At 39.2% G+C, this 26,903-nt stretch overlaps 2 protein-coding genes across 2 annotated transcripts in view; both read left to right on the top strand.

Moving 5' to 3' along the window:
* The window catches only part of RIDA (reactive intermediate imine deaminase A homolog), a 959,578-nt gene that overhangs the window by 27,461 nt on the left and 905,214 nt on the right, over window positions 1–26,903 (top strand). The window lies entirely within an intron of this gene.
* Window positions 1–26,903, top strand: part of RGS22 (regulator of G protein signaling 22) — a 76,216-nt gene that overhangs the window by 6,402 nt on the left and 42,911 nt on the right. The window contains exons 4-14 of the mRNA XM_051610298.1: window positions 6,981–7,202; window positions 10,841–10,926; window positions 12,672–12,822; window positions 13,137–13,308; window positions 16,195–16,825; window positions 17,374–17,535; window positions 18,869–19,049; window positions 21,135–21,268; window positions 21,792–21,897; window positions 23,801–23,926; window positions 25,490–25,591. Of these exons, the coding sequence (XP_051466258.1) occupies window positions 6,981–7,202; window positions 10,841–10,926; window positions 12,672–12,822; window positions 13,137–13,308; window positions 16,195–16,825; window positions 17,374–17,535; window positions 18,869–19,049; window positions 21,135–21,268; window positions 21,792–21,897; window positions 23,801–23,926; window positions 25,490–25,591 (2,073 nt within the window). The remainder of the gene's footprint in view (window positions 1–6,980; window positions 7,203–10,840; window positions 10,927–12,671; window positions 12,823–13,136; window positions 13,309–16,194; window positions 16,826–17,373; window positions 17,536–18,868; window positions 19,050–21,134; window positions 21,269–21,791; window positions 21,898–23,800; window positions 23,927–25,489; window positions 25,592–26,903) is intronic.

Below are 26,903 nucleotides of genomic sequence, written 5' to 3'. Positions count from 1 at the left end.
GTTGCCAGTAGTACAGTGATTTTGCAGTAGCAGAAACCAATGACATGACATGCAAATGAGTTACACCTTCCTTAGTAACTAATCTAAAGTGAAAGATTTCAGAGAAACCGTGGCCTGGGTGCATTTCCATTTCTAGCCATTCAGGCATCCCTAGAATTCAAATCTTTGATCTTTAATGCATCCAAGAATATGTTTAGCCAGGAATGAAAATTCAGAAGTCAGGAATGTCCATCCAGACCAGTGTTGGAGGCCTCAGGAAGAAAGGGCAATAATGTCAACTTGTTTCTCATGCACTCTACAAGCTGCCTGCTCCTTGTTCCACCCTAAGTCCATGTTGGGGCCTCACCCTTCATTTTCCTTCTAGCAGTGATCCTGGTGAAGACATGCTCCCCCTCTTTGTGGCCTCGAAGAGTTACACTAGAGACAACTAACTGCCCTTCTGTTGAAGCATATTTAGGAGATGGCACTCTTGGTGTCAAGTCTCTGGCTGTGGGTTTCTCTTGCAGCAGAAAAATACCAAGTGACAACAGTTTTACCAACTTCAGATTTGAAGACTACTTCTTTTGAAAGTCATTCTCATAATAAAAGCTCTCTTCTCATTAAAAAAAAAAAAAAGAAAGAAAGAAAAAAAAGAGAGAGATGTTGCCCCTTTTTTCACATTAGACACATTCTCCTTTCCTTGCTCAGGAGCATATATAGGTGTACTACTAACGGCACACAGAAAGAAAAGGTAGCATGCTGTAGGTAGATTGCTTGATACAATTTTAATGTGAGTAGGAACTGTTGTAGTATGGTTTAAAAAAATTATGCTAAATGGTCTAGGAAGATGGATATGGGCCAGTGTGCAGCTAACAGATTTAACTTAAGTGTGACTGCTGAGTAGTCAGGGATCCAGGATTTGGTGTAGGTGATGATTCTGAAAACAATAAAAACACAAGCAACAAATTTTGGGCCATTTGGTCTTGCTGAAAACAGAATGGTGCTGAAAACCTGGTGCTGTGAAGAGTAAGAACAGACCTGACCTAGGAGTAACAGGTGATAGAAAGGGCAGAAAGCAAAAATCCACTCTTCTGTACATCTCAGGCCATTCTCTGTACTGAAGATGGTTGTGAATAAATCAGTGCATCAATGCATCAATTCAAGGCAATAATCCATGCTCATTAGTTTCCTCTTGTCTTTTCCAGGTGTGTGGAGGGGGGCTGAAGGTGTCAATAGAACCTCCCTTAAACAGGCTTGTTTAACAGGAAGGCCTTACATGCATGTTATGTTGGGTCGTACCCAGGCCTAAAAGTTGTTTGCTATCTTTGACATTCAAGGAAGCAGAAGCTGTCCAGAATTTTTTCTTCTTGATAGCAGATTTTCTCAAAGTGCTCTTCTCTCTTAATTAGGTTGTGGTATGTGATTATGACTTGTGCCTTACTCATTGACTGAAAGGAAATCCTGGACTCAGTCAATGGGAAATTTGCTATTGACCATGTGCAGTGTGAATTCTCCAGGCAGTTCTTAGAACTGCTCAAATTCTTTTCTGGTTTGGACTCACACATTTATTTATGATACACACATACCCATCTTAAGGAAGTTTTGGCAAAGCTCCCAGGTGAGGTCTCTAATAATTCTTACCCTTTCAGGGCCTTAACCTAAGAGGTAGCCAAGCAGTGGTCATTCTGTCTCTCTTGGGATCAAACTGTGTTCCTTGAAGTGGGATGGAGTGAGCATATTTACACATTTGTTAAGTGTATCTGAAGTTAAGTGTATCTGAAAACTGTTAAGGCAAGAGAACAGTGAGATTTATAGGTCTGATATCCTGGCAACATGGTGATGGATGCTGTTTTGGTTGCTGTTTTGGGAAGAGTGAGTGAAATTTGCTTTCCCTTCAGTTAAGTGTGCAACTTTAGGCTTTGGAATTAGGTATTTTATTTATTCTTCAGCTGAAACCATTTTCAATGTGTGTTTGACAGCGAAGAAATGCAATTGTTTATTTATGTAATAGTGTGGCGGTACAACAGTCTGAAAACAGTTTTTTGCTGTTTGCTTGGAGATTTTTTTCTGGAGGTGATTTGCACTGAGTTGCATTTATCATACTGGGTTCAAGGGGTGAGTTGCCTGTGAGCGAAAAAGTTTGCAAATCATGTAGGTTGACTTCTTATTTGCTGTTATCCTCAACTCCTAGTTGAACCTATTTATTGTGCTAAATTGATAATGTATGAATCCCAAGTTTCAAGGCTCCTGCCAAACTGGACTTATATTTTCTTAACATCTTGAGGTATAAATTGGCTCTGGAGTTTTCCCTCTCTATCTTCAAAGGATCAAAAATTGGCCCAAACTAGAGAGAGAGTGTAGTTAAGAATGCATTGACACTCTTAGTCTTTTGTTAGTATATTTTCCTTGTCTGTAAAAAGCCAAAGTACTTGCCAAATGTGGGGTAAGAAAGACATTTCTTAGTATATTAGATTGGCAAGGGTAATTTTTTCCCCTTCCTTTATAGTTTAGGCTGTCACCTGCTGCTTAACATAGTCATCTTCACCAAAGAGATTCCTTGTTATTGCAATGACCTAGAATACTGGCGATGCCATAAACCTCTCTCATTTTTGTCCTGTGAAATGCTGTAGGATTTTATGGTGCTCAGTTTCTGTGGGAAAGGTTTTAACTTCTCTACAGAACATTGAGCAATTGGTGTTTGTTTTTTTTTGTTGTTTTGTTTTGTTGTTTTTTTTTTAATGTCTTGTAATGTGTGGGAATGGTTGTATTGTGTGTTTTGCTCTGAAGCTTTTCACATACTGAGAGGGAAATGGATTGACTGATCCTCTCTGTCCTGCACTGAAAATGGGAAAATGCTTCTTGAAAGAAATCAGGTTAATTTTTTTGTGTGTTCCCATTTGTTGGGTTTTTTTTCCCACAACATTAGAACTTTTATTTTTGTGGTGGGGATGAGTTAAGATGGTCAGGGCTTCTTCTTTTATAATGCTTATAAAAACATTCTGATTTATCATTCTGGCTTTCTTAAATAAGCAAGTGAAGTATGCTTCCCCAGAAAGGCTTAAACAGTTCTGAAATGCTTTTATACAGTACTTTAATGGAATGTTCTATCTGGTAGAATTTGGGATTTGTACAGAATCACAGATCAGTCATGCTGGAAGGGGTTTTGGGCAGATTTGTAGTCCAGCCTCCTGCTCAAAGCAGGGTCAATGCTTTAGTGTTGACACCATGTTGCTTGGCACTTTATCCAGTTGGCCTTGGAAATCTCCAACAACTCATTCCATTGTCAGTCTGGACAACCTCTTCCAATGCTGTTTGTCTGGCAGCTGCCTTTTTTCTTATATACAGTTGAAAGCTCTACTGTTTCAGTACATGACCATGATCTCTTCTCCTCTCACCAGGCACCTCTGTGAAAAGCCTGGCTCTGTCTTCTCAGTAACCTCGTTGTAAGTACTTCAAGACTGCTTGCTAGTTCCTTCCAGAGCCATCTTTTCTTCAGGCTAAACAAGCCCTGTTCCCCCAGCTTCCCCTCACAGGGCTAGTGCTCCAGCCTCTGAACATCTCAGTGGTTGTCTGCTTGATGTATTAAAATTCATGAACTTTCTTGTACCAGGGACCCAACACTGGATGCAGTATTCCAGAGGTAGTCTTACTAGCGTCATGTTAAGGGGATTTGCTGCCTACTCTTTGCTTGCTACAAGAAGTACACATGCCTTTTGATGTTCCTGGATATAGGTAACTACAGCTCGGTCCAAAACTCTAAAGTCTGGCCTAGAATCACCATTTTCAGTCAAGTATGTAGTCTGTGATGTCTTAATCTTCTTATCCCATGGGTGTATGTTCTTTTGTTCCATTAGTGTCTTCATCTTATTGTAATCAGACTCTCAAAATAGCAATACACTTTACATTTTAAAGGTTTTCACTAGCATCTGTTTCACTTAATTAAAATTGTTTAGTTAATTAGAATGTGTGCTGAAAAAATTAGATCTAGAGTAATTTACAAAGGATTAAGTAAAAGTAGACATGTAATAACCTAAGGTTTTCCTTGCTTAGTTTTCAACTTGCATAACATGGAACCAAAATAATCTGGTCATGTCTAGTCATGTAGTGCTATATTATGGAATTTGCACTTTTTTTCTTTTTTCCACAAGCAAGAGCATTTCCAGTTCTGAGAGACTGAAGCACCTTGTTTCTTTGTGTACTTCCTTCTGTTTCTTTTTTAAAAACATTAAAAAAAAATAAGGAAGAAAACATTTGGAGTCTATTAAGGTTGCACAGTTAGTCACTTAAAAGCTGGTAGCAGCTCAAATTAGGTTTGAAAGTAAATCAAATGTACACATAGCAAACTGGGAGGGGGTCTGAACGAAGTATAGAGGAATCTACTACACGTAAAAGTCTCTTTAAAATGTTGTTCAGTACATCTGGAGAAAAAGCACTAAAACCCACAGAGTACCCTGGAGAAAATTAATGCCAAAAGAGGCACAAGGTGTCAGAGAACAAAAACCAAGCCATGATTTCAGCTGAAGTTAGGTAACTAAACAGACTAATGCTGTTGAATGCTTGGCTCTGAGCAATGACAGTCTGATGTCATAGGCACTAATCATGCACTTAAAGCTCACACATGCTACGTGCATTGCCAGGCTGAGCCTCCACAGGGATAAGTAGAGAATTTTGTAACCACATGTTGCAGCCACATGGTTTGATCCTGGGCATTGCTCTACAAGACCTTGATCAACAAGAGGTCTTCAAACAGAAGCAACAAAATAGCTGAGGCTGATGTGGTTGCTTTGGACTTACATAGGTGTGAAGAAGAATAAAATTGGTCTATATTTCTATATTATAGGTAGCATGTATTCAGCATATGTAGTATGTATATGAATTATAGCTATGTGTGTATACATGTGATATATAAAAAAGTTGAAGGAAATGAAAAATACAGTGCTTGAAAAAAAAAAAAAGTCATAGAATCATGGAAGGGACCTCTAAAGGTCATCTAGTCCAATCCCCTTACAATAATCAGGGACATCTCACACTAGAACAGATTGCTCAGAGCCCCATCAAGCCTGACCTTGAATGTCTCTAGGGATGAGGCCTCCACCACCTCTCTAGGCAACCCGTTCCAGTGATCCACCATCCTCCTATTAAAGAACTTTTTCCTAATGTCCAACCTAAATCTACCCTTCTCTAGCTTGAAACCAGTACGCCTTGTCCTATTGTTACATGCCCTAGTGAAGAGGTGTCACCATTTGACTCAGTTTGACAACAATGCTCTCGATCCCCTCCCCCTCCCACCCAGGCAGGGAAGGAGAGAGAGAAAAAGTGAGAGACTTGGCTGGATTGAAAACTAAACTACACAGCTTTCTTTAAACACTAATGATATAAGAAAATATATACAATAATATACAAATGTGTTCAGATATGTGCAAAAGCCTCTCACCTCCCTCCACCCCCAGCAACTCCCACAGCATCTCCTGAGCTACAAACAGTCCCAAAAAATTCTGGAGCTGCTGGAGAAAGCAGAGAGTGATGAGGGTCAGGAGAGCTCGAGCCTGGGGGTCGATGGTGATGGATGGACGGAGTCCTCCCTGGACGCCGGCCATGGACGGAAGAGAAGGGAAGGAGAAACAGGAGGGAAGTTGTCTTCTGTGATCTCTGACCTTCCTCTGAGCTTACATAGATATATGGAATGGAATATCTCTGGCCAATTTTGCTGTCTGTCTAATTCAGCCTCCTATGGGGGAGTCACAGATCTCCTGATAGTGTCTGAGCCGGCAGAGCAAAGGTCCAACATTGAGGCCCCAGTAGTTAGAAAAACGTTCCATTCTTATCAGCCTTAGTTAGAACACACTGTGACTAGTTAAAAGAAAGCTTGCTGAAGGAAAAAAAAAAGCAGTAAAAGGAAAATTGCCTTCATCCTGGCTCAAACCAGGACAACAGGTCTTCCCCAGCCTTCTTATAGGCTGCTTTCAGGTATTGGAAAATAATCTTATTAAGTGCAAGGGAACGACAACTGTACAAACATCAGGTGGGATCCTGTCTGGAATGAAGCCAAAATGACTTTTGGCACTGTGTCTGGATATGGACATAATTTTATTCAGTTCTTAAATATAACATGCTTTCTTGTCCTTCAGCTCAGTGTAGAGGTGCTTATATGCACTGGTTGTATATAAACTTATTACTGTGTTGGATATCCCTCCATTATTTTGTAAAATCCATCCTTATTTTCCCACTCTATTTCAAGTAAGAGAATTTAAAAGATGGAGTAATACCAGAGATCAAAAGATGAAAGATGGCTCTGTTTTGATGTGTACATATGCAGTGGGTTTTTTTAAGCTGACAAAAGTTACAACTACATAGCTGAAGCTGAACTTTGGTCTACCTCATGTATTGTACAGTAACTGACTGAACTACTGATGTGTAATAAAACTTATTACAGCCCATAGGTTTTGGTAGGTGTTAGACCTAAAAGTAACAATATGGTGAAAAGCCTCTCCTACAGATGGAAATCTTCAGATGCATCTCCTCAAATGCATCTCACATTCAAAAGTTCAGCTTAATTGCTAATCTTTTCAAGCCTTGATAGTTTGTGGTAATGAATGGGGGAATAACTCTGGAAATCTGGTCCTTAGGTAAGTAGTCCCCTGTAGAACAGTTAATAAAGTCACTGTAAATTATATAGTCTAGATATCTGTGTACTGGATCCATTATTTACATGTGAAAAAGAATGGTCTGTGATCTAGAATGAGTTAAATTCTTGATAATTAAGCATAGCTGAGACATAAAGTAGGAATGTCTTGGAAAGCTATACAGTGAAGAGGCTAAAGAACAAGAATGCAGAAAAACTACTGTTCCAGGCCCTGAACATAAACTACAGTAGGCAAGAGAAAAAAATCTCATAATACCAGCATGCATTCTGTAGGATGCTTCATTACTATAAATAGTAACTTTTTTAAATTAGACTTCCCTTATTGCAATGTTATGAATTTTTCAAACTTCTTTTGTAGACTTTTGCCCAGCCAGTTAAATTTAACCCTGAATTCAGGGTTTTTGAAGTAGTTGATGATGCTCCACAACTCCTGGAAAATCAGCTGAAAAAAATTCTACGTGATCAGACACCTCCAAAGCCCATTTATGATGTTCTAAGGAGAGCAAAGAATGGTGGGCAGCTCTCCAAAATGCGCAGCGCTTCTCCAGCCCTCAATATTGATCCAAATTACAACGCTATGGTAAGCATCTTATAGCCCCTGAGTTTATATTTAGATCTTACTGTAGAGATACTGGCAGTAGTTATTGTTGTGTTTGGCTTGGTAGCTTGGGAAAAATGTTAATTTATGTTAGGAAAATGTAATGACGGGCCAAATTATGCCCTGCAATGCACATGTGTCTACCAGACAAGTGAATGGAATTACACATGTACATCCTGTAACACAGAATTTTGAAGATTCTGCAGGGCAGGATTCAGTTGTGTGGTCTGAATACTTTTTAATATTAAAAGAAAAAATATTATGACAACAGTTACTTTACTAGTGATCCCTGGAATGTGTAAATTGACTGAAACTAATGCATCTCAGTCTTTCCTTATTAATTAATTTCCGTATGTGGCTCTGAGCTCATCTGTGGTCTGGCAACACATAAGTCTCTTTTCCATTAATTCCCAAGGGATTTACATGGTTAGCATCAATTGAAGTGGCCAGAGAAAATAATCTTTGGCAACTTGAAAGCTAAATTAGTGGAAAGATAGGTTGGATTTTAGAAATAAATTATTGTTTCAGACTCTATCAATTTTGGTATTCTTACCTGTTTATTTTCAGGACTTTCTTCAGAATCAAATTAGGGAGGTAAAAATTGGAAACTGGAGCACCATACACACCTGAGAGACTACAAGATAATTAGTTGTGGGAGTTTACCCTTACACAACAGGTTTGGAGGATAAAAAAAATCACTGGGATACTAGGTTTATTCCTTTCTTGCTTAGTTTGCATTGGTGTGACTGATGTGACTTCATTTCATTCAAGGCCAGTCTAAGGTCTTGCTACATTTTTAGAAGCAGCTGCTCTAAATTATGTCATAGCTGGAAAGCAGAGAGAAAAGCAGGGAGTTGTAACAGACTACGGCTTTGCCCAGTGTAATTTTAATGATTTTCGGAAAAGAAAACAGTGTTGAGACAGGTCAAAAAGGAATGTATAACAAAGTGATAGTAATGTGAGATTTCAATTATCTGCATCTAAATGAACAAATGCTACAATAGAACAAAGCTCACAGACATCCCTACCATATTAAATTATTATTTTCACAAATACTTTGCTTGAGAGCACAAAAGCAAAAGAATTATTCTCAATTTCTTATTTGCTGTCAGGATTCAACTGAGGAAACATTGTCTGCTTGTGCAAGTGTAGCTAACAGTGCTCTCTGGGATAACCATTGTGGATGGTCTTCTTGACAAATTCAAAGGCATCACCTTGTTTTCAGTATTACTTACATCCTTCATGTCATTTGGAGCAACAGGACTCCTGTTTTTTTAAGAATACATTACTTTCTCTGGGCCATTCTCCATTAATTAGGAAAATGCATTACAGCCTTTTGAGACACAGTATGATTCAGTTCACTTTTTTCTTCTTTTTGGGAGAAAGGATGATGTTTCTCTTATTTTTGACTCCTACTTTACTGGACAGGTAACACAGATGCCTCATCCAGTGGTCTGCAAAATAGAATGCCAAAAATCGTTGCTGGAACTACACAAGGCGACAGAAGCCAGCTTTATTCATTTTACCACACTATGACTAAACCAAAAGAAGTCCAACTACATCAAGTAGCTCAGTTCAAATAGGATTGGATCATTTGGGCTCTGAGTGATGCTGCCTTCTTTGATTTGAGTGCTTTTTTCACACTGACTCAAGAGACTGACAGTTGCTTTGGATGTTTCATTGCTACAGAGTCAGCTTGAGTTGCCATCACTGGCGCTTGACTAATGAAAATGAACTATGATCAGAGAATCCTAGTAGGCCTTTCAGGCTACAGCCTGAATTTAAACACATATTGCCTAAAAATACATCCAGTTGTACTTTTTCTGTATTTTACTTATCTCTCAGACTGTTACAAACTTACAGATAAGCAAAAGTTGTGTGTGCATGCACATTTGCACATTATTAGTACGTATCTTCTTATCAATAGTCAAAATCAACTTGGTGTAAAAATATATTGAGACAAAAACCTGCAGAACTGGGTAGAATTGATCACAGCTATGGAAAGAAACTGGCTGGCATCCCACATACTTTAGTTCAGAGAAACTCCAGTTCAGCAAAGCACTTAAGTATGTGTTTAACTTTAATCAAGGGAAGTTAAACACATACTTAAACTTAAACACATGCTAAAAGCTTTGCTGGATTGGGTCCCAGCAAGGCCTAAAACTGACTGGGTGAGGAAGCTAACCAAGGTAGCAAAACCCATCAGGTTAAATGTAGCATCTTTATCTGGGGAAAGGCAAAAAGTAGAGGTTCCTTCCTTCTGATGGTGTATATATAATTTTGCATACCAGCCGTGTGCAGACATGAGCATATTATTAATCAATCAGATAAAAAGGTAGGCTGTGAGTCAGTAAATGCATAAATATAAAAGGCCAAAAAAAGGAGATGTATGTATTTCAAAAAAACTTGTCAGTTACCAAAAGGAGGCACACACTGTGTGGTTGGGCGTAATTAGTCTCCATCTCCACAAATTACATTGTATGAGCCACTGCCAACATAAGCTTTCCATATTTTGAAATATTTTCTTCTCAATAAATGAAACCACCCACTTTCTGAGTAATTCAGATTTTTTTAATCCCCTACAGATATATATGAGGCAGAAATAACCCTTGTCCCTAATGGAATATTAGCTCATGGAAAGAAAATTTAAAACATAATCTATGTTAACTGATTATTTGACATAGCAAGTAGCATCCATCCTTGCCCAAACTTCACCTGTTTTTATGGACAATTGGAGTTACTGCATTCTTCCAAATCATCAGTCTCATCTTCACTAAAAGATAAAATGCACCTCAGATAAATAAACCAGGTCATCCTCTAAGAATGGAAAATGTACGCTCTTAAAAAATACCTAGAAGTGTGTTGTGTGTCATTTCTAAAGGAAACAGCTATGGGTCACTGTGGCCCATACTCAGAGAGCTTGTTCTCTGTGTAAGACCCTAGGTACAGTTTTTTGCTTAGCTGGCTCTGTGTAGCTTGCTGCTCAACACTTCCCTTTGACCCTCAAGCCACTCTTCAAAGGAACTTCCCATTCTGCTGTCCAGGCAGGAGGCTTAGACCACCTAAGCAGAAATTTGTTATGGGATTGGTTCATAACTCATGTAGGTTTCCACTGCAAGAGTTACTGTGTGCAAGGCAGTTATGCAATGCTCCAACATGAAAAGCAGGAAAGGTGATACAGTGATGGCTTTTTATTTGTTGGATTTTAATATCCACAGTTCTCCCATTCTGAGAGTATAATTTAAGTGTTTCTTATTCTTCAAATTCTTGAGGAAAAATGTAATAGTGGTCATTTATAAAACATGATAAAAATCAAGGGCATCTATTTTACATTTGGAATTGTATCGTAAAAGCATGATTCGTACATTATTTCTGAAGGAAAAAAGCACCCATACCTTGTTAAAAAAGTTGTACTCTTATAGGTGAAATCAGATTTAAACCTGTTAGCTGTTAATAGGAAAGTAGATTAACACTCAACTGGAAAACAGAGATGCTGGTCACTGTGTATTTGTCTTCCTGAGACAATGCTTCTGTAGAAGGGGTAGAGAAAATCAGTTACAGGGCAAACAAACCAAGAAAGTCAAGGACACTGAAAATCTTTGGCATTTCTGTTTTAATAGTGTCTTGATCGAGCACAAGCAATTCAGTGGATTAAGAAAGAAAGGCTTCCAGCATTTCTAGAAAGTGACTGTTACTTTGAATACAGGTATTGCAATCTTTTATGCTGCCTCTGTTTTAAATTTGCTCATTTTTCTCTTCTGACTAATTAATCTTGATGGTATCCTTAATATGTTTTCTCCCACCTCTTGCCCTGTTTAATTTTAGCATTTGAGTGACTTGGGTGAAGTAATATAAGTGACTTTTTTTTATTTGATATTCTGTAATTTTCCTTGGACATGAATTACATACCACGTCAGAGCATTGCAGAGAAAGAGTGGGGTTTATAATTTTCTGAATCTCTGTTCCACTAAAATCTACTGTAGGTGATCCTGCTGTAGCAGGGGGGTTGGACTAGAAGATCTTCAGAGGTCCCTTCCAACCCCAACCACTCTGTGACTCTGAGAGATACCAAGGTAGCAATGCATCTTTCTCTAATCACTATGAGGCCCTGTAGTCTGAAGATAGGAATCCATAAAATCTATTTGGAAAAAACAGCCAGTCCTTTTTATTTCCATTTTTTTCCCAATTATTTGTTTGAAAGGATCCATCTCTACATCCCTTACAGTTGTGTCTAGATGCTGATAATTGCAGCGGTTTTTGGGGGTCTTAAAAGGAAAGGCAGCCTGGCAGCATTTTCACAAAACTCATGTTTGCTGATTTTAATGACATACTAGTTACTGGGGTATAGACTTGTATATGAAAACTACTAACTTTCAATATCTTGAAGACTGCACTTAAATTCAAGGGGAAAACCGTGCAAAGAATAAGCAAATCATGAGAGTGCTTCGGTGTATAGCAGCCTGCTTTACAGGTATATGGACCTCAGGAAAAACTAAAAGTTTGATCTTATGCTATAGCAAAGTATTTCCTTGATTGAAGAGAGTTACCTAAGAGAATGACATAAAAATAGCTTTAAGCATGTGTCTAATTTCCATTGATATCAGTGTTTTAAATTGCTTTCCTGAATCTGGATCACAAGAAACTGAGATGCTAGAAGGGAAACGTGTTTCAAGATAAAGACACCTCAACCCTAGAATGAAATCCTATTTGCCCTCAAAGAGTGGGGACAAACATAACTGGGTATTGAGCTCATGGCCACAGGTTCAGGCAGAGGCTTCCTCTTCCCTTCACATACACCTTGGTTGGTTTTGCACTGCTCTCTGACTTAGCTAAGTTCTGCCACAGTTCTTGAGCTCAGAGCATCCTCATTATGGCTGGTAGATTGTAAGATTGACTTTTTCTGAACATTGTGAGGTTCACACTAATACAAGGTAGCCCTAGAGTCCTATTCAGTACTATGAAGTCATACAGCAGCCAGCTGAGCATGGTATCAGCTGCCTTGGTATTCAACTAGTATGATTACTTCTGTGTTGTTGCTGCTGGAAGATTGCTTGTATCAGGACCAGGAAATGTAGTGTCTGGCAGTGACACAGGGCTTCTGCCATCTGGGAGAATAGTTCCATTTTAGCAATCAAAATGTTCAAGGGCTTCTTGGCAGGGCTTGAGACTGCATAGACACATGCAAGATTATCCTGACAGAAATAAATTTCATTGGTAAAGCTTGACAATGCAAAGCAGGTTACCAGCTGTAAAGCTGGTGAACTACAGAATGGCAGTATTGGCATTTATATTTGTAATAACAGGTGAGGGGTGAAATAATAAAGCAGATAATGAAGTTCCCTGTAGCAATTTATGATCATGGTTTTTATTGGCTATTCTAGAGAAAAACAACCTGTTTCTCCAAACAAAAGCTACAATCAACTATTTTCTTGTCTCAACATTTAATTTCAGGCTAGCTAAATTGGTATCACAGGTAGAATGGAGCAAGACTGGGATTAATTTTATTATAGATAGTGACTATTATCCCTGGATAAAGAAGAGAGATCCAAGTTCACCCTCTCCTGAGGAGGATGACACTTCATTGATGATGAAGCCTGGCCAGGTAAAATAAACATGTTTAGTGAGTGAGCTTGATTCAATCAAGCTAGATTGAACGCATTTAATTAAATTATAGTAACTGAGGTCACAACCTAATTAGACAATGGATTCTCTGAATATTCCTTCGTTTCAAAGGTTTTTTTACTATAGAGTAATTTTGAGGGGTTGCAACATAGCTTGAACAGAACTGGGAGCTATCATTATAGAACTCTGTACAAAAGGACTGCATGAAATGACTACAGACAGTAAGCCCTCTGCTCTCAGAAACACTGCAATAAATAAAGAAATTTGAATTTTCTATGACATTTCTCTTTCTAGGCTGTGGTTTCTCAGACACAGGATTTGTCTACATTAGCAAAACAAGGGGAATTAATGAATACTAGAGATTCATTTATGCATCCTGTAGCTTCTAGTCAAATTCAAGACACTCAGTGTTTGCCTGGGCAGCATGAAAGAGATGATTCATTAAGCGAAAAAGATACCCTTCTGGGTAAGTAACAGGGGCTCAGCCATAACTAATAATACAAACCTGACTAGGTGGAAAGAAAAGGCGTTTCAAGCAAATGCTGCTAACTCCACTCCTTAGCTTCTGAGTATTGTATGGTATCTTAAGCTTTAGATGGGGATTTGTTTCTTTTCTTACCACAATGTTAAATTAAAATTTGAGCTATACCGGAGTAATTTTGTGATAGTAGAAGCCTCTTTCCTTACGTATTTGTGTCTCATGGATGTGTGTAAGTTTCATCTCAGGGGATTTTTTTCATTCAATATGTTTTGAAATAATTTCATGTCTGGATTCTCTGGGTATTGGATAATGTATGATTTGTGTTGCAGCCATCTTCTTAGGGTATTTGTGTTGGGCACTGAAAGGCCTTTTGCCTGCCAATTTAATGAATCTTATAGAACATCATAATTTGTGACACTTTTGTCTGTCTGTCAAACTTTACCAAAATTCTTCAGCTCATTTCAGAGGTACTGGAAGAGAACATCCAGATGCAGATGGGCATACCTGATTGCATAGCCTTGTTTCTGCTTTATAGACAGTAGTAAGATGAACTGAGAAGTCTCAGTGCATGTGTTAGGAGTCCTCCTTCCCCCATTCCCAGAGGAAAAAGCAGCCATTCTGCTTTGAGACTTGTACTGCTGGGACCTTGGAGTCCAATGGCTGAATGGAACTTTGGAAGACATGGTAACTCCAGAAGTCTGTGTTCTTCCCCAAACCCATGAGGATCATCCCGGGAAATATATTTCTCATTCATGGATTAATTAAGTTATTCAAGTCACACTTCTTTGCAGCTCATGACTCTACCACTAGTTTTTGGAGTGCTTTGAGCAGAGAGGTCAGAAGTACACCATTCTGGTAGAGCATCATAATGTATCGCTCTGTATGGCAGTGGGCTGGCCACAGACTTATAGAAAACCTCTTTGTCTCTTATTTTGCTGCCGTTGTCCTGCAGTCAACAACATTTTGCCTCAATGAGTATTTTACATCTTCTCACTGGAAACTTTGCTTTATAACATAGACCTTCATTTTACATGTGTTCATTACTCTTTATGCTTATTTCATAGGAAATCCAGCATTCATTCACTCAGAAAACTTTTTTTAGGTACAGTATTCATCTGGTGTAGTGATCAGGTGCTGGAAGCAATAAAGGTCATCAGCTACATTTCTCAGAGCCAGCCTGCAACTAGAAAGAGTTCAGTAGCTGCATATATTTGCTAAGACAGTCCAGTTTGTATTCCTTGCTCATTGCTTCAATTGAATCATGGATTCACAGAATATTAGGGGTTGAAAGGGACCTTGAAAGGTTATCTAGTCCATTCCCCCTACTGCAGCAGGATCCCCAAGAGCACATCACACAGGAATGCGTCCATGCTTGTTTTGAATGTCTGCAGAGAAGGAGACTGCACAACCTGTTTGGGCAGCTTGTCCCAGTGCTCTGTCACCCTCACAGTGAAAAAGGTTTTCCTCATGTTTATGTGGAATCTGCTATGCTCCAGTTTGCACCCATTGCTCCTTGTCCTATCATTGGACATCACTGAGAAGAGCCTGGCTCCATCCTCCTGAGACTTGCTCTTTACATATTTGAAAACTTTAATGAGGTTTCCCCTCAGTCTCCCCTTCTCCAGGCTACAGAGACCCAGCTCCCTCAGGCTTTCCTCATAAGGGAGATGTTCCACTCCCTTAATCATCTTTATGGCTCTGCACTGGACTCTTTCAAGCAGTTCCCTGTCCTTCTTGAACTGTGGGGCCCAGAACTGAACTCAGTATTCCAGATGTGACCTCGCTGGGGCAGAGTAGATGGGGAGGTGAACCTCTCTCGACCTACTAACCACACCCCTTCTAATACATTCCAGGGTGCCATTTGCCTTCTTGGCCACAAGGGCACATTGCTGGCTCATGGTCATCCTTCTGTCTACCAGGACCTCCAGGTTCACAATATCTGAACTTATTCTCCTCAGGTTTACGTGACTGAATTGTACAGCATTAACCTAGCTAAGCAGTATGCATAGTGAAGGTTATCTTTCCTAACAGGATCCAGAAGTATTTGATTTGTTAAAAGTCTGACAGAAGTAGAAAATATATTAGAGCAAATTAAAGCAGGAATTATGTTTCTTTCTCAGCAGACCGGGATGGCAGTGCATGCTTAATAGCATGGAAATGGTAGGGAGTCTGGAAAAAGGAATTAAGTAGAGAAGTCTAGACCAGACAAGCAGGACTGGTCACTGTTCTGAACTTGCTAGTTATGAAACATCTCTAAATGAAAAGGAGCCATTTCTGGGTGGCAACTGGACTGCAGGATTGTTAAATGTTTCCAGAACCCTTGACATAATAATTTGTTTTGTGTTCTTATGTATGTCAAGCTCTTACCCAACTGCAGGGTGCAGCCTGTTCTATGTTTTACTCTTTTGCAATAATAGCAAAAGGAGACAAAGAATTATCACTTACTAGCTTCCTCATGCCTGAACAAAACCCATTCCTACTAAATACTGTGACTTTGATCAAACTATGACTGAATGCTCAGGAAGAAACCAGGCCTTGCAGCACAACAAGGTGGCTTAACAAGTGCTGAAGAGATGTGATGCTCAGCTGAGTAAACAAAAAAGCTGGGTCCACAGAGAGTTGTTACTGAACTCTGCTGCTCTGCTGGAATTCAACAGGGAATGAGTTACTGAGTCACAGGGCTGAGTTTCTAGCCAGACAGCAACAGTGTCAGCACCTCTGCTGTTCCCTGCTCTGCAGCATGACATAGCCTGATTGTTCCGCAGCGGTACAATGTAAATATGTTGCATTTTTTAGCTTGGAAGTGTTGATATGCGAAAGAGCAGTCCTGAATCAAAAGGGTGTTCAATGACCTTTTCTGATTTAATGCAGATGCAGTCTCCTGGTCTAAGGAAAGCCACAAACAGAGCTTCCTTTCCCCTTCAAGGCCAGCTTCAGCAAAAGCCAACGTTATAAGGGAGAGATCCACAGAGGCTGATGAGGCTTCTTATGTAGCCATTGCTGAACCTCCTTCCCACACTCAGTTAAGAGTTTATCTAGACCCAAAATGGGACAGTGCAGAAAAAGAAGAAAATGAACAGGGAAGTGCAACTTTTCGGACACCAGAAGAATTCGTACCAGCCTCTACTCAACTTGTAACCAAGGAACCCATATCAGAACTGACCCACCAGCCAGCTGCTGACATTGAGAGTGATGTGGATCTCCAAAAACAACCTGAAGTGTTTATACACGAGTTAGCAAATAATGAATTTGTCTCAGACTCCAAGGGAGATGTAAAAAAAAAAGATCCTGAAGAAGTAAGCTTAAGCTCAAGTTCTGAAAGTGATGGTGCAGATATTAGGGCTGCCTGGTGCATTAGTCACGGGACTTACGATACTGGCAACAGACGAGAGTTTGAAAGATTCAAGAAGTTCATTAAAGGAACACTTGGGGAGAGGTACTGGTGGCTCTGGATGGATATTGAAAGACTTAAAGCTCTTCAGGTCACTACAAGACAGCAAAGGTACTTGCCATTATTCCCAATGTTTTAATACTTGTGACCCAGCTAGATCACTGCAGTTTTTGAGATTCGGAATAAATTGTAATGTTTTAATAGAGCAGACACAATTAAAGTAATAATGAGTTTCCTGGCAGGATAAGTCAGGAATGACTCTACTGTTGCTGATAAAACTCTTTTTGCAGAGTCATGTTTGCAAAGCTTATATGAAGTTGGAATTTCCATAGTATTAAGGCTTGGTTAGAAGAAGACTGGAAAACAGATGGGAACAGAAATTTTAAGAGTAAAAGAACTTAAATATACAAGTACAGCATTCAGTATGACAAACTGCTCTTAGTGAAAGGCCCTGCAGGATTCAGATTGTCTATTCTAAGGCACTGTACATTTTATCTTATACACAACCTGTCTCTAATTTGCAGGAAAAATTGTTTTGGCTTCTGCCACTTGCAATTAAAAGCATGTTGTATGGCAGCAGTTTAACCAGTAGGATAAACTGTGCTTGGTTCTGTATAGCATTGGATACATGCTTATGTGACTGTTTTTGTTGACTCAAGGCAACTCAGTAAGATGAAAAAACTCTATTTGCTGAGCAGTGGAGACTATTTCCTCAGTTCAGAAGTGTTACTCAGACTTGATCTGCAGCATGGAGATCAGTGGAATACAAAGCATTTAAGACGGATTCAGCCTGAAGTAGTGAAACCTCTACTTCTTTACTGGTATGAAAAACTGAACATGAACTAAGATTCAATTGTTTAACAAATTTTCCTTTTCTTTGATAAGCCTATTAGGTTTATTTCATCTCACTTACCCCATTGCAATTATAGGAAGCTATGCCTTCATAAATACTAGCAGATGTTGCCTCTGAATTTTTCATTGAGCCTAAACTACACTGCAACCTGCTGAGTAACCAGGTATATCTGCCTTCCTGAGCCCTTGCTATTTTACTGCCAGAGCATCTGAGCTACTTTGTGTAGAGCTGCCTTGGATACCATTCAACTAAACTGAAGACTGCAGGGTAGAGAAACTCCTCCTGGCATAGAAGGTTAATTCTGTCCTAATCTGTTCAGGTTTCTGAGGATGCTCTGTATATACATCTATGTGGAATTTGACCCTGAGACTTTATTGTTCAATGTCTGTCATACCAAATACACTTTACATATTGACAGCTTCAGTGAGGATACAAATTCTAACCTGTTTCCAAAACATTAGCTAAATTTTTGAATGTCTTCTTCCCAAGGGGAATTAACAAATTGCAGACATCAACAAATACCTGTAACTGTGAACTTTGCTGTGGAGCCTCATGGGACTTATGGTGTATGTCCTGAAACCTACAATACTATGCTATACTTTGCTGTAGGACACTCATAGAAAGGCAACTGTGTAATGGTGCAGAATTGGCAACCTAAGTTTACTTATGTGAAGCTTGGCTTTAGATTTGGAGGAGTGAAATGTCTAAACATATCTTTAATACTGAATTTTAATTCTAGGTGCATATAGCCTATAGCCCCATACCTTGATACAGTAAACACTATCATGGGGAAAAAAAAAATAAGGAAAAAAGAAAGAAAGAAAGAAAGAAAGGAAAGAAAGAAAGAAAGAAAGAAAGAAAGAAAGAAAGAAAGAAAGAAAGAAAGAAAGAAAGAAAGAAAGAAAGAAAGAAAGAAAGAAAGAAAGAAAGAAAGAAAGAAAGAAAGAAAGAAAGAAAGAAAGAAAGAAAGAAAGAAAGAAAGAAAGAAAGAAAGAAAGAAAGAAAGAAAGAAAGAGAAAGGAAGGAAGGAAGGAAGGAAGGAAGGAAGGAAGGAAGGAAGGAAGGAAGGAAGGAAGGAAGGAAGGAAGGAAGGAAGGAAGGAAGGAAGGAAGGAAGGAAGGAAGGAAGGAAGGAAGGAAGGAAGGAAGGAAGGAAGGAAGGAAGGAAGGAAGGAAGGAAGGAAGGAAGGAAGGAAGGAAGGAAGGAAGGAAGGAAGGAAGGAAGGAAGGAGGCCAAATAGCCCAGTATTAATGTTTTGGGGGAGCTTTACTTATTAGCTTTTAATTTTTTTTTTCCCCCAGGGGTCCGAGATTTTGTGTCGCTCATTCCACAGCAATAGACACTGCCAGTGCAAAACTGAAGTTCTGGCACACATGCCAAGAGAGACCAAAGGTGGATGTTGATCCTTTTCCACACATGGTATCATTGCTACCATTGACACCTAAGTCTGGCATACCTAGGATACCACCTTCCCTTTCTCAGGTAGGTAGGATAACAACATTGAAAAAACCTTATCCCATCAAAAATAATAATGAAACTTCTTTAATTCAGTGGGACAAGAATAGGGTACTTGATTGTTCAGAAGTAAAGACTTAGCAAGATTGTCTTCTGCAGAGAGTTATATGCAAAAGTGCAGGACAATTTTACTGGACTTAATGCAACAGATTGCTATAAATGGATTCAAATTATCTTCTCAGTTAAGTCCTGGCTATTTCAGATGTCTTTTGGATAAGTATATTAGCTTGAAATTTTCAGAACTGCAAGATATGGGCCTGTTGGTACAAGTCCAGAGGGGCGCCGTGAAGGTTATACAGGAGTGGAGCACCTCTCCTGTGAAGACAGGCTGAGAGAGGGGGTTTTTCAACATGGAGAAAAAGAGGCTCTGGGGAGACCTCACAGTGGCTTTCCAGGACTTGAAGGGGCTACAGGAAAGCTGGGAAGGGACTTTTTACAAGGACTTGTAGTGATAGGACAAGAAGAAATAGTTTTAAACTGAAAAGGGTAGATTTAGGTTAGACATTAGAGAGAAATTCTTACCTGTGAGAGTGGTGAGACACTGGAACAGGTTGCCCAAGGTCATGAATGCCTCATCCCTGGAAGTTCAAGGGCAGGCTGGATGGGGCTCTGAGCAACCTGGTCTAATGGGAGGTGTCCCTGCCCATGCAGGGAGGTTGGAACTAGATGATCTTTAAGGTCCCTTCCAACCCAAACCATTCTGTGATTAAGGATCTAGCACAGGTTATGCCCTTCAACCAGCCTTATCTTAATCCAGAGTAATTCTTACAACTTCATTGCAGCTTCCCTGAATCTACCCTTTGTGTTTGTAAAAAGGACAGGGTTCTGCTCATTTTCTATCAGCACAGTCCTTTAATAAGCTACATATTATTTTTTTCTTTCTACTGAGGGTCAAGAGCCACACAACACAGATCTGTCCTTTTCATAGTGTGTAGCTTGCAGGTGCCCAGTTCAGTTTTTACTCTGTTATTCCTTGAAAACCTGAATTGGAGGGATGACTGTAATAAAAGCTGCAGGTTTTCAACAATGTGGTGTCAAACCTCGGGACAGAAGATACTTGGAGAACGTGAAGTGAGACTGTGGTTCCCAGTACCAAGAACTGGATGGGCTATGCCACAGATCTGTTCACACAAACCTGTTACTTTGAGTTGTGTAGTTTTAGACTTCAATTATATTTTTTAAAAAAGCTAATTCATAGAGATAACAGATAGAGATAACAGTGGGACAGAGCTCCTGTTCAGAAGAAGCTGGGTTCAGGAGTCAGATTTCTGTTGATCACAGCAGGAATGGGAGCCAGAAGCAGCTGCCTCCTAGAGAGACCATTCCTGGCTTCACAAGGTGTGCTAATGACCCAGGACTAGTTGTAGGTCAGGCAGTCAGGATCCTAACCCTGCAGGTTTTCCAGGCCCTGTTGAGTACTTGAAGAAAACTGTGACCTGGCAGACATGACCTTCACAGAATCAGCTGAGGGACCATTTATTGCTCCTTTTTTTTTTTTTTTTTGCTGTGAGAAATCTGGACCTCTGAATCTTCCAGCTCCATTGTCCTTATAAGAGCATAGAAAGCAGCAACTCTGGGTGAATTTCTGGGGACACTCTGAAAACAACTGGCATCTCTCAAAAATCAGAGCATGATTTTGTTCAAAATATGCTAGTGATGATGTGGCAGAATGTTCCCTTTCTCTCTTAATCTGAGTGGTTCTGTCTGCCTTACAGTCCTGGTTTACGGTAAGCTAGTTAAGGTAATCATAGTAAAGATTCACAAAACATGTTCACATGCTCTTCACCTGACATCCTCTGTAATTCTATACAAAGTGCATTTAACATACTTCTGCCTGGTAAAAACGTAATGTTTAACCTGTGGCTGTTATTATAACCTGGAGCTGAAAATCTTGCAAGATTTTTGTAGTTTGCAGTTTTATATATTGTGATTGACAAGGCAAAATGGTCTTGAAAATCCTTGAATGTATTTGAGCTGTTAATGAGAACATGTTTAGAAAATACAAAAGTGGAAAGACAATAGGAATTGCCTTATTTTTGATACATCTTTTAGAAAAGTATAACAAGCTCATTGACAACTTTGCTAAAACCAGCTACACCCAATTTCTCTTTGAAGATATCATTATCACATACCCTGTCATCAGGCCAAAGCCCTCAGAGGGATGACATTTCTAGAAGTAGAAAGAGGTAAGTAGAAAAGTCCCTTGTACACCTCTCTGCACACCAATATGCCTCAAACATTTATTAAAGACTTTCAGATCATAGTATTTTCATGAACACTTTTCTTCAATATAATAATAGTTAAACTTAGTTAAACATAGTTATGGTACAGATTGCATACATAGAAAATTCTTCCCTGGCTTATTAGTTTCCCATTTGCTTGTGCCACAACACAAAAGGGTTTATCTTTCCAAATACAGGTGGTTTACCCTCTCTTGCATAATTTTTTATGTTCTCTGCATGCATTTCTATTCTTTTAACCTGTCTTAAGCACTTGCCCTCAAAGATACTGTGTCTGTGTGTGCCACATGAGAAAGTGTTTCTCTACTTTTCTTACATTCATTAAAAAATTGAACTCTGTGTACTTTTTCCTCTACTATTCACTATGCCATTCTACTTCTGCCATGTCTCTTCTTAGCTCTTTCTTTTATAAACAGTCCCAGTTGTTTCTTAAATAGGTATTGAAAAATTTGTTTGTTTGTGGATCCAGGCCAAAGACAGCGAGCAGAGACATGATTCATTGTTTAGCTTTGGATGACACTGGAGACTCAAAATACCAGGTTCATAGAAAGTACACCTATGCTGAGCTGCTCCTGGTAAGTACTGCTTGGAAATTGTCTTGAATTATGGGTTAAGAGACTTTATTCTGTGGTATTATGGGGAAGTAGTCAATGATAGGGAGAAAGTGGTTTGATTGTGGGAATGTCAATGCCAGATGCAGAGGTGTAATTAGAATGTCAGCATTTTCTGTGTGGTATCTGTCTCCTATTTGATAGGAAATCATGGCAAGCACAGAGGTTTATTTTCATTAGAAAGTGTTGATCTTCTCCATGGTGACCATGTGTTCAGTAGGCTATTATGGAAAACTGACTGGATAAATACTTCAGTGGAATAATTGCTTAGGAAAGTACACCAGACTTACGGTGAAAACTGAGTCTGCCCTAGAAAGTAATTAAAATAGTTAAAATTCATAAGAGGAAAATGCTTCGCTCGTACAATTCCACTTCACTACTTGTGTACTTCATTCTTTTCTTTGTTGAATTATTGCCTGCTAAGCAGGCCCTCAATCCAGTATATCTCAGGAGGCACAGGCTGCACAGAAGAGCCTTTTCTTAATAACTGTTAAAATGCTGACAAATTGAACACACGAGATGTCAAGATTTGGCAATTTAAAATATATCTGAAACTTTTCGTGTTCATAGAACTGTCTTGAAATACCCTGCTGTTTCACAGAAGCAGTGATAGTCATTGCTTCACAATTTAAAAAAACCCAAACATATTATGAAATCTGAGCTGTTTACATATGCATTGAGTTTGCTGGTCACTTGAGCACATTGTTGTTTGTGTTTCACATCAAAATCATACTTAGTTTATCAATTTACTACAATCATTTTACTTCTTTGTTAGTTTTGACAGAGGAAAGTTTGTTAGTTTTGACAGAAGTCTTTGTGATTAGGGGACATTTGTAGTGAGAAACCTATATTATGGAAGCGTTCACACCATGAACTGTTAGTTTTTATACACCTTCATCATGCAGAGTTTCCCTCTAGCTAAGGGAGGAAAATACTATCCATTTACACTTACAGGGCTAGACTGGGACCTACAGTTAGGACCCCACAATCTGCCTTCACAAATATGATGCAAAAGAAAATGAATGCAGGGATCCATAATTTAGTTTCATACTGAGGTGTGGGATCTTCCTGCTCTGTCTGCTTCAGAAGTCTGGCTCCCTCCTGCTCTTCTCCATCCCTGTTTTTGGAAAGAAGCTTGTTGTCAGCCACCATGCTCTTCTGCTCCCACTTCTGCTATCAGAGGCAACAAGCCAGCCAAAGTTTCTTTCTTGTGATCATCAGAAGCTAATTTACTAGTTTGTGTTCTCCTCTGGTTTTTCTGCCAGTGTTGTCAAAATGGATGTATTCCTCCTCAAACACTCCAGGGGCCAGTCACAGTAGGGGGCATGGATTTTCACTCCCCTAAAATGCTCATGATTTTGATGATAATGTCAATAGAGTAACCCCAGAAGACATATCTTTTGTCCCATTACAATAGTTATGAGACTTCACCAAATAACAACTTGTTAACTTCTGTTAGTTCAAAACACAGTAGCCTGAGCAGAGACAACTTTTGACAGCTAAGCTATATGGTTTGGTATACCTGGAATTCCCCAGATTGAAACTAAAGAGCTAATGACGGAATGAAGACCAAGTATGTTTTCCTGTTGCAAGTATTGAAGAACCACCTAAGAATCATACTGTGATAATTTCGCTACTCTGCGTGTCTTCTGTTATCAAAGTTATTCCATTGAGTGTGAGTATTTAGTGGGAAAATGGTATGGTGAGCTATGATCAATTGCATATGTAGTAGAAAATGGAGTCTAATTTCTAGGGATGAAGATACTGAATTGAACACACTGCATGGCCCTTCATTGCAATGTACTGACAGTTGAAAATAATGAAAGCCTATTATTCCTTGCTGTATAACTATATTTTATTTGTTCAGGGGAAAAGTGCTGCTGGCAGTGTTGTCTTAGGAGAATCAAGAATGGAAAGCATGCTGCAATCTCTTTATTTGGAAAACAGAGCAGGCTACTACTTCACACACTTCTGTGAGAAGTCAGGGAATAAGGTATGAGTGTTTTCCTACCCTGTGATAATTTAGTCCACAATTGACTGAATGCCAAGTTATAGAGGGCAGCCAGGCTGAAAAAAAACAGAGAAAGAAAGATTGATGACTGGATGAATTATTACTTGTGAGACTCCAATCCCTCAACAACAATAAACTGTTCATGTGTATATTCAAACTAATGACAGGTCTTAACCAAGCTGTCAGATCCTAACTGTCTCAGACCTAGTGGAAATCTGATTGTACCATCAGGGATAAAAAAAGACTAATCATTTTTAAAAACTGGTCTTTAACTTGGCAGAAAAAATGAGGTCTTAACCCACAAAAACATTTTTTTAAAAGATGGAAAATCCAGTATGCTATTACTCATGATTATCTGCCTCCTTCTTACTCGTTGGGTTACTGGTGTCCAAAATCTCCAATGTTTTAAAAACGTTCTTCATCTTCCACGAAGCTTCCTGCATTTCTGAGAAACATAACACTATTTCTTCTCTGCAGTCAGCAGATCCATCATTCATTGCTTGGTGTAAATTGAGGATTGGTTGGAACAAGTTATGAATCTGAGTCAGTGTTTAGTGGCTTTGCAGAAAAATCGAGTCTTTAGGGGAGATTTGAATGCAATCAAGATGGACATCTGTTTCACTGCTGGCACAACCCAGGATCCAGCAGCAGTAGCTGGAAATGCCTTTGGCTACTGAAAGGCAAGAGCCAATGTTTCCAAAGCTGAATACCTTCCAGCAAAAATGTTAAATATGTATAGACAGAAATCTAAATAAAAGTAAGTAATTTTTTCATTGGCGATAGGCACCCACCCACATGTCCTTTAGCCTTTGCAGGTGCCAGACTCTTTGAAAAGTATTTCCTGAAGGTTTTATCTAGAACTGTGGAGCCTGTTTTAAGCATATACCAGGTCTGGCAGGCTACAGTTTGAGAAGCAAAGTTTCCTGCCTCCCTCTTTTTGGAACACTTTCTTTGTTATCCAGTGATGGAGGTTTCAGGGTAATTTCAAGATCCAAAACCTATAGGTACATGATTAAAACTGAGGACTTGGGAAAGTTCTAGACTCCTTCTTCTGAAAGATCTTTTGATGTTCATTGAATTTATGAAATGAGGCCAAGACTATGCCTCAGAAATGCATATAATAAAAATGTAATTACAGTCCCAGTAATGTATGTCAAGTGCACAATATTTAATTGTTTTGGTTATTGCTGCAAAACACTGTTTCACCATGGCACAAATTTTGCATGTCCGTTATCAGCATTTCTTCTTTAGTTCTGGCTTTATGCCACTGAAATATGGTTACTCTTCAAATATTAACGCCAATGTTAACAATTTTAATGGCCAATTACGCATAAAGGATACGATAAAAGTTACAATGTCACAGTGACGATGCCTTTAAATATGTTGTCCCTTTGCCAGTGTGCAACAGAAGACTAAGTCCATCTCTAATTGAGCTTGATTTATGATGAACACAAGGAGCTAAATAATTGCTTGCAATGGAAAGTCAACCTTTTATAAAGCTGTTATATTTGGATAGCAATAACTTGCAATATTTTTCATCTCTAGTTGTGGAAGAACAGCGTGTACTTTTGGTTTGACCTACAAGCTTATCATCAGCTTTTCTACCAAGAAACTCTTCACCCTTTTGAGATATGCAAGCAAGCTCAAGTAAGTTGTAATTAATGTGATTTCCCTTGAGAAATACATTTGTTCATTCCCCTCACAAATCCATTTGTTCAATGTCAAGAGTGAAAAGAAGATAGAAAGTAAAAAAGTTTCCAAATCCTGACAACACACACCAAAGTAAATCTTGTTTGTGGACAATAAAAGAAGCTCTTTTAATTATTTCAGTGGAATTTCTTGATTTAAATATTAAACATGCATAGTATGATTTCTGGGCTCTGATGCCTGTTCCCAGTTTTATCTACTGTACTTGGTTTATCCTGTCTCCCCTTTGCTACTCTGTGTCAAATTTGAACACTGTCTGCTTAGTGTTAAAATTAGAGATAATATCATCTAATTGTGCTGTACCTTCTTTCCACCTCCTCTGTGGGTTAGGATTGAAGGTCTCACAGTCCAGGCTGCAGATAATGACCTTAATCATGGAAACAGATCTTTTAGTTGTCAGTCCTGTTCTTCTGTCAGGGCATTGCTATGCTTTTTTTCTCAGTCATCATCCCCTCATTTGATCTTTAGACCCTTATTTACTGCCAACCAGAACCGGTATTTCCTACAGATGAACATTCTTAATTCAGCATGCATTTTAAGTCAGGAAATAAAACAAAAGTGAACTGGTTCACCACATGGGTGCTGACAGTTGTCACCGACTGCAGAACAGTCTGATCCTGCCAGGGAAGGAGGCTGCTGCAGTGTGATAGCATTAGAAGCACTCCAAGCAACTTTTAAAATCACTTTGTGAGACTTTGGTCTGGTTTTCCTCTGTAAACCTTGTGTAGGAGTATATCTGCATATTTCAATATATGCTGTAATAGAGCAAAGCTACTTCACATGACATTGGAACAAATATCGGTAGAGAGAACAGTGGAGAATAGTCTCTTTGGTATGGTTATGTTACTGAGCATCTGGACTGCCTGGAATTTTTCTCCTTTTCCTACTTGGAGGCTTTACTGGGGCAAATGACAGAATTTTGCATGTTTGTCCAGAATTCTCACCTGAATCAGTGTTATTTGTACAGAAACTCCAAGCAGAGGCCAAGGCATGGATTCTCACTCTCTCATGTCACAAACTGGCTAACTTGAACTGCTAGTCTATTTAGTTGTTCTCTCTTCCAGCTCTACTCATGGCCTGAGGCTGAGGAAAACTGGCTGTACACCTAAGGCTGACTCTCTCCCTTATCTGCCCAGGCCTCTGTGTGGCTACGGACCCTACTCACAGCAGGAGTGCAAGTTAACTTTATCTAGACTGTCTTCTTTTTCCTGTATGTATTGTTGCAGGCCAAATATTAGGTTCTGGCCCATGA

The sequence above is a fragment of the Apus apus genome, chromosome 2 (genome assembly GCF_020740795.1).
Source record: "Apus apus isolate bApuApu2 chromosome 2, bApuApu2.pri.cur, whole genome shotgun sequence".
Taxonomy (NCBI): domain Eukaryota; kingdom Metazoa; phylum Chordata; class Aves; order Apodiformes; family Apodidae; genus Apus; species Apus apus.
This window is presented reverse-complemented; position numbering and strand designations above follow the sequence as displayed.